Raw genomic sequence first — 8,007 nt, 5'->3', positions numbered from 1 at the left:
ATCTGCAGTTTTTATCCTTACTTACATAAGTTATTGTGTGCCATGTGTACTATTGTGCTTTACAACCTGGTTCAGAGAAATATTGTCTCGTTTGATGGCATACATGTATATAGTTAAATGATAATAGACTTGACTTGAATTCTTATAAAGGCCAATCATTAGCATTGCTCCATACACTGCCTCAGCCTTGGATCAATCACAAACTGATGCTAATATTTTAATCTTCCCTTAAAGAGCCCATGTCAATTAAACATTAACACTATAGTTCTGATTTCTTGTCATAGTCACATATCATTTCAGTATATTTACATTCCCTTCCAAATACAGGGTACAAAGTATATTAAGTTAGATCTTAAGAAGGAGCTTAAAGGAGGAAAAGCAAATATATTCAATTTCTATATAAAATTCTGTCATTGATGCATGGTAAATATCTGAACATATATTTAGAGAAGTATATGCAGAAATGTTTTACAGTCTATGTGTATTTACACTTAACCATTATCAAAATTAAAACAGCATCAAATGACTTGCTTGCAAAATCCCAACACAGAAACACACCTTTTGATCAAATGAGATATATGACAGTAATTAATGCAAAACATATAAATGCTGACCTCTTGCCCAGTTATTCCAGTCCGGTGTGTCATACCACCCAAGTCCTTTAAGGTTCTCCTTAAAATCTATCCCTTAAATCTATGAGGTAAACTTCTGCTTACCTGTTCAGACATCAGTTTTTAAAAAATTCATAGACAACTCTGATATCAGACTCAAGGAATACAATTGAAAGGTAGTGTAGTGGTTAGCATAGCAGTTTACAGTACCAGTGACTCGGGTTCATTTCCCACCGCTGTCTGTAAGGAGTTTGTACGTTCTCCCCATGACCATATGGGTTTCCTCCGGGTGCTCTGGTTTCCTCCCACAATCCAAAGATATACAGGTTGGTAGGTTAATTGGTCATTGCAAATTCTCCCATAATTAGGCTAGGGTAAAATCAGGGATTGCTGGGCAGTGTGACTCGAGGGGCTGGAAGGGCCTATTCCACAGTGTATCTCAATAAATAAATAAATAAATCTGTAAATTCTTCAGGATAGAAAGCCATCTCACTTATTTGCATACTCTTTCCATTTCTGAGATTTGGCTACATTGACTTGGAGCTTAATTTTGGAAACAGACTATAAAATTTTGGAATATTTAGAGCAAGTGTCAAGGATATATTTTTATCCTTTGGCATGAACTTAACAAGGAGTGTTGAAATAAAGACAGAAAATGCTGGCAAAACTTGGCAAGTCAGACAGTATCTATTCAGAACTGATAAAAGGCTCCAGAACTGAAATGTTAACAGTTTCTCTTTCCACAGATGCTGCCTGAGCTGCTGAGTGTTTCTAGAATTTTTTGCTTTATATTTCAAACTTCCAGAATTTTCAGTTTTATTAATTCCTATTATAGTTTGGCTGAGTGTAATCTGGATTGGGGCAACAATGTGGTGCAGCTAGTAGAACTTCAGGATCTAGGGTTAATTCTCGCCTCAGTTTCCATCTGTATGGTGTTTGCACACTCATCCCATGACAGCATGGTAGTATAGTGGTTAGCGCAACGCTTTACAGTACAGGTGACATGGGTTCAATTCCTGCCGCTGCCTGTAAGGAGTTTATATGTTCTCCAACAGTCCAAAGATGTACCAATTGGTAGGTTAATTGGTCATTGTAAATTGTCCCATGACTAGACTAGGATTAAATCAGGGGTTGCTGCCTGTTGCTGCTCGAAGAGCCTACTTGGCGCTGTATCTCAGTAAAGACTTCCTGGGTTTCTTCCAGGTTCTCTGTTTTCAACATGTCAATGATGAGTAGATTAACTGGCCAGCTAGAGTGAAGATACTGTAATGGTAATGATATATTCTAAGGGTGTTGAAGAGAATGGAGGAAGAATGGACTAGTGTAAATTAGTGTTTGTTAGTCAATGTGGACTCAGTGGGTTGTAGATTCTGATTCTGTGTTGCATAATTCAGCTACTCTAACTGAATTTAACAAATTTATTGGCATGTTAGAATTGGATCTTCAGCTAGCTTCCTAAACTGTTGGCCTTGCTTTAACTTTGAGAAGAGAGTGTGAGAAGAGACTGGGATAACCTGCTCTCTGCTTGTTGAAACTAATGTTTGGAGGAGAGTAAAATGAATTGGTGTACTTGCATTCTTGCAGTAAACTATGTTTCATCAGTTGGGTAACAATATATAGTTTAAGCGAAACTTGATCATTTAAGATACAAGATCAACGAGGGACTGCAAAATACAAAAATACCAACCACAATATAAATTTAAATTGTGGACAAAGCTCTCAGAAGCTCAGATTGTTTTGAAAGCCAACTTGTCATTTGCCATTGGTTCATTTGAACCCAACAACATTAGTATTGGTTCTCTAATCAATGAAGGCTACAGAAATAATTACTTGCAGTTAAATTTTGATTTGTGAGTTTTTCTTTGGGGGTATTTTTAAATTGTTTTGTATTAATTTTATCATCATTATTATTGTCTGCCCTTTATACATCTCTCCTGACTTTTCTCATTGACTTACAATATTGCCAAAGTCAAAATGACCTCTTCCAGCACTTGTAAGAGAAAATAATATTTTCAATATCAATTCTGAACCTCAAACTTATTGTTGTTTCCTCGTGTTCATCAGAGAAATATTCCCCAGTGCAGTAAATTAAAAATGAATGGTTAATACAATTAAGTTTATGTGGTTGCAACATTTTGAAGAGGAATCAATTTTATATGGGATGCTACTATGAGACAAATGAGCAAATCACAATGAGTCTAATTTTTGTAATAGCTTATGGTTTCCTGCATAAATTTGGAAAACAAAGGAAATATTCATCAGGTCTGAGAGCATCATCAAAAAGTGCGAAGCTTTGATGAAAGATTGTAACTCTGAAACAGTTAGTACCTATGGCAAGTTCCTTCACCATAGGTACTGTCTGATATACTAATTACTTACAGTATTTTAATTCAAATTTCAGCACTTGCAATATTTGTTGTTTTCTTTTCTGTGTGTATGCTTAAGTGTTCTAGCTTCTGCACTAGAAATGCAAAGCACAAATTGGGCATTTCATAATTTTTCATATATATTTTATGGGGAATTGGTTTACATTTCCTTAGAAAAGCCTTTCTGAGGAAAATGTCAAACAGTGCCACTCCTGTTTTCTACTTTCCAAATATTAATGGGGACAATGAAAAGCTTCACTGTGGGGAAGTGAAACATAGTTTCATCAATATCCTGTTATTTACCGAGTCTCTGAGTCATAGAAAATTTCAGCTCATCTAGTCCATGCCGAAGCATTCAAACTATATAGTCTCATGAACACGAGGAAATCTGCAGATGCTGGAAATTCAAGCAACACACACAAAATGCTGGTGGAACGCAACAGGCCAGGCAGCATCTATAGCATATATGTCAAACTCAAGGCCTGCGGGCCAAATCCGGCCCGTGGTGGAATTATCTTTGGCCCGCGAGATAATATCTAATTACTATTAAAGCTGGCCCCAGTAATCGAAGCGCCTATGGCGTATGATATGGCTAATGCTGAGTTTATTCAGGTACCAGGTTTTCAAGGTTTTTAGTGTTTATTCGGCAGTCTTCTTCATAAGAAACGGAATTTGTAAAGTGAAACACTTTGTAGTTATAGCAGAGACTGAGACACATGAGAGCAGGCTGAAAAAACGGAGGCAACGAAAGCTGCGTTCGCACGCGTCCGACTGATCCGGCCCGCATGAAGCTGCATTTTGCTCAATCTGGCCCGTGACCTAAAATGAGTTTGACACCCCTGATCTATAGGAAGAAGTACAGTTGATGTTTTGGGCCAAGTCCTGATGAAGGGTCTCAGTCCGAAATGTCAACTGTACCTCTTCCTATAGATGCTGCCTGTCCTGCTGCATTCCACCAGCATTTTGTGTGTAGTCCCATGAACCTGCACCCGGATCATAGCCATCCATATCTCTCCCATGTAACTATCCAAACTTCTCGCATGCACACCTTGCACTGGCAGCTCGTTCACACTCTCACGACCCTCTGAGTGAAGAGGTTTCCCCTCAAGTTCCCCTTAAACTTTTCACTTTTCATCCTTAACCCATGACCTCTGGTTGTAGTCCCACCCAACCTCAGTGGAAAAACTCTGATTGCATTTTTTAAAATATCTTTATCATTTCTCTCCCACAATCTTCTGTGATCTGAGGAACAATTATCCTAGTCAAACCACGTTGTTGCTTCTCACAACACAGACCGTGTTAATATCAGTGCCTAAAATCTGCTCCCTCTCAAAATCGTTTGGATCTGTATTATGACAATGTAATAAGGTTATACTTAGACCATGCACTACATGCCTGTTATACTATACATACTATATAACAATGCATTCATGTTGTTCCACTTATGAAGATTAATAGGACATACTGCCTGTATAAATCCTGATTCCCATCTTACTTTTGTTAGGGTGTATTCTGGAGATATGGAATATAGCAAATATTACTTTCAACAGTAACCAGTCTTCAGATCTGAATATGTATTATGGATTGAATTGAAAGTGCAGCTCAGAACATTGGCCTTCCTGGAGCTGCTCTTTGGGGTTAATTGCAGACTAGGAAACATCCAATTGACCTGTGATGCCTATATATGCATGAATGCACTAAGTACCCCATTCACCTGAGATATCTGCATATGCATGAATGCAGCTCTCGACAGCAGTAATTAACACTCATTTGGGTGTGTTGGTGTGAAGATCTAGGTGTTTGAAAATTATATGTAAATCAAAGGAAGCATTATGAAAGCATTGTAACTAAAGAAATCATCCTGTTGTGACCTCTGTTGTTTAACATACAAAAATGCAATGTACCCTTGGGTCAGGGGGCTTCTACTAAGAGTGTCACCAGTATGATAGCCGCTGTTCATTTTGCTGAATAAAGACTTCTATATCCACCAGCTTCAGTGTCTCTCCCGGTAACTTCTCTCAGTCACAACACTTTCAATCATGGTAGAGAAAACCAAGGCACTGGGAAAGCAATCCTTCAGCAACTACACTGCCACATATGACCAAGTCACCCAAGACTGAGCAAGTGAGACTCTTTCTCCAGTCACAGCTGTGACAATATTGATGTTGAGTTACGACATCCTCTGCGTCACTTTAAAAGCAACAACACCAAGTAATGAAGAAAGGCTATTATTTCTATTTTAGAAACTGTTGTAATCCAAAGAAAACATGCTTTTCTCTCCTAATCTGATGGTACTCATGTACTCCTCATTTAGCCTTCCTGCTCCAGAAATAGTATATCTAATACTGTAATGCTCTTTTAAATACCCTCTGTTTAAAATGATGGTCTTGTTAGTAAATAAAATAACACTTTTTGTGCACTCGGTCTTCCTGAGGCTAATACCATCAATGCTAGAATGTATCAAACTCTTTGTCCTTCCTATTAAAAATAGCATCATGTATTCAGGGCAGCACAGTGGTTACTACAAAGCTTTGTTGTCCAGGCAACCCGGGTTCAATTCCTGCCGCTGCTGGAAGGAGTTTGTTCGTTCTCCCTGTGACTGCGTGGGTTTCCTCCGTGTGCTCGGGTTTCCTCCCACAGTACAAAGACGTACAGGTTAGTAAGTTAATTGATCATTGTAAATTGTCTCATGATTGGGCTGCGATTAAATCAGAGGATTGCTTGGCATGGCTTGAAGGGTCAGAAGGGCCTATTCCACACTGTATCTCAACAAAGAAATAAATAAACAAATAGAATTTAATATGATTAACAGTTGATAAGAAATAACATTAATATCAATCATCAGGTCACTTTCAACACTACCATGAACTTCATACATACAGTTCCAAGATTTACTGACTGTACCCAGATCATGTACATCACAGACCACAAAAACATACAGTAAATTAAAAAATAAATGTTTAATATGTTCATATGTTCACAAACATAAAATATTGAACAACAATAGGTTGTAACAAAATTGCACAAAAATATTTTATTTTAACGACTTCACAAAAATAGCAGAAAATAATTCAAGATGGATATGATTAAATGCCAGATGATTTTTTTAAATTTAATTCCAGCTGTGTTTCCTGTAATTGCGTGCTTTTACATGTCTATAGCACTATAGTGTAGACTTATTGCAGGGAACAGGGTTAATACACAAAAAAAAACATTGTTCTTACCAATGATATACATGTTTTATATACAGTTTCAGTAATGTCTGATTTCAGCATAACTAGCTCCTGCCTCAGTAATCAGCTGAAGCACCCCAGACCATGTATACACAATATTTATAATTAGCTCATCCACTTTACCACAGATTCACTTCATGGACAACTGATTCCAGATACTTTTGTAAAATGATATTTTAACTCTATTGAAGTCTTACCCATGTCACTTCTGAGATAAGCTCTGCTTAACACCACTTTATATGCAGCATTCATCCAGAAAAATCATTATGGCTAAAATCCCTTTTACCATTTCAAAAAGTCTGAAATCCTTTGATAACACTGCAGTCAGTAACAGCAGCACCAATATAGTAATAAATCCATTGCTGAAATCTTTAAAATAAATATATTTGCTGATAATGTTAACAAACTGAACAATGTACATCTCTAAATATCAGAAATGTATATTTCCATTGATACATATTTTACAAGAATTTATCATGCAGATCATGCTTATAGAACTATATACACATATAGTAACTCATCTAGTTAACAAGTACATATATATGTTAATAATTAAGACATGAATATGGAGGTCCTTTATGGTTTCAGTTAAACCAGCTAGGCATTTCTCGTTGGATTGAAAATGTTACCCAGATGATGGATATGTTACCTCTTTTCATGTTTGTGCCTTCCTGACGCCATTAAGAATGTGCGCTTGTCTCTGCTTGCGTGTAACCAGTAAAGACAACATCTTTGCAGTTATCTGCATGTAAACAATCGGAAACACTCAGTTCTACACACTTCATTACTCATCTTCTCTACAGAACAGTAATAAATTCCAACATGCAGAACAGTTGGTCAGAGCTTTGTTCAGCAAATGGTGCAATACACACAAATATCCAGAGCCATCCACGTCCCAGAAAGTGCACATTGCTTGCAGACGATGAGACAGAATGTTCCATGCAAATGATTTAACCCAAGTCACATTGTGTGAATTCAGACAGAAGTCAAGACATCTTCAAAATGGAGCAAAGTCACAGAAATGAAGTTCCAATGGAGTGATATCATTTGGAAGCACATATTTGTATTCAGTATCTCCCTGAAAAACACTTATCATTGAACATAGTGGCTAAACAGATCTTCTAAATCCCCTTAATTTGCAATGGTAATGTAATAAAATTAACATATAAGCAAGACGCATTACTTTGCAAAGATTAAATGCAAAGGTCAGAAACTTCAATTAATGCAATTTTTTTTATATTTACAGTTATATCATGCAGGTTTTAAATATTACTGGTAGGGCCACACTTAAAGCTGCTGTCTCAATTATATTGTAATGCAGTAGAATATATATTGAATAATTTATTCTAAGCTTGTTTACAGTATAGATGGGATGGGAGATCGAGAACGTCTCAGGGGACAAGGTGAACTGTAGGGTGAAGCTACTGGAGACAGTCTTAGAGCATTACCAGCCAAGCCAGATATGTTGTTTAGGCTTCTGGACTTTTCATATCCTTTTACAAAAATAAAAAAAATGCACAGATATCAGTTTGCATCAGTTAATAGCCAAGAAAACAACATTACAAAATTCAATGCAATGAAACACGATTTGCTTTACAACAAAGTGGCTTGGTTAAAATCTATCACTTTAAGAGTGATTTGGGGCTCGTAAACCTTTCTGTGCCAAATGCATCAATGAATGTGCTAAATTGTGCAGAGAAAAAATGGGACAAACACATTAACAGGAGCTCTACACAGGTTACATCAGAGATTACATTTGTTTCTATTATAAGGGAACTGACTATGTGTATTCATTTT

The 8,007-nt window shown here is 36.9% G+C and overlaps 1 protein-coding gene across 3 annotated transcripts in view; it reads right to left on the bottom strand.

Moving 5' to 3' along the window:
• Positions 1 to 5,949: 5,949 nt before the first annotated feature.
• LOC140734930 (voltage-gated potassium channel KCNC2-like) overlaps positions 5,950 to 8,007 on the bottom strand; it is a 183,611-nt gene continuing 181,553 nt past the window's right edge. For 2 of the 3 annotated variants that reach the window (XM_073059648.1, XM_073059647.1), the window contains exon 4: positions 5,950 to 7,703. In XM_073059648.1, coding sequence (XP_072915749.1) covers positions 7,567 to 7,703 — 137 coding nt within the window. In that variant the 3' untranslated portion in view covers positions 5,950 to 7,566. The remainder of the gene's footprint in view (positions 7,704 to 8,007) is intronic. The other variant, XM_073059649.1, reaches the window with a different exon arrangement.

The sequence above is a fragment of the Hemitrygon akajei genome, chromosome 10, assembly GCF_048418815.1.
Source record: "Hemitrygon akajei chromosome 10, sHemAka1.3, whole genome shotgun sequence".
Taxonomy (NCBI): Eukaryota; Metazoa; Chordata; class Chondrichthyes; order Myliobatiformes; family Dasyatidae; genus Hemitrygon; species Hemitrygon akajei.
This window is presented reverse-complemented; position numbering and strand designations above follow the sequence as displayed.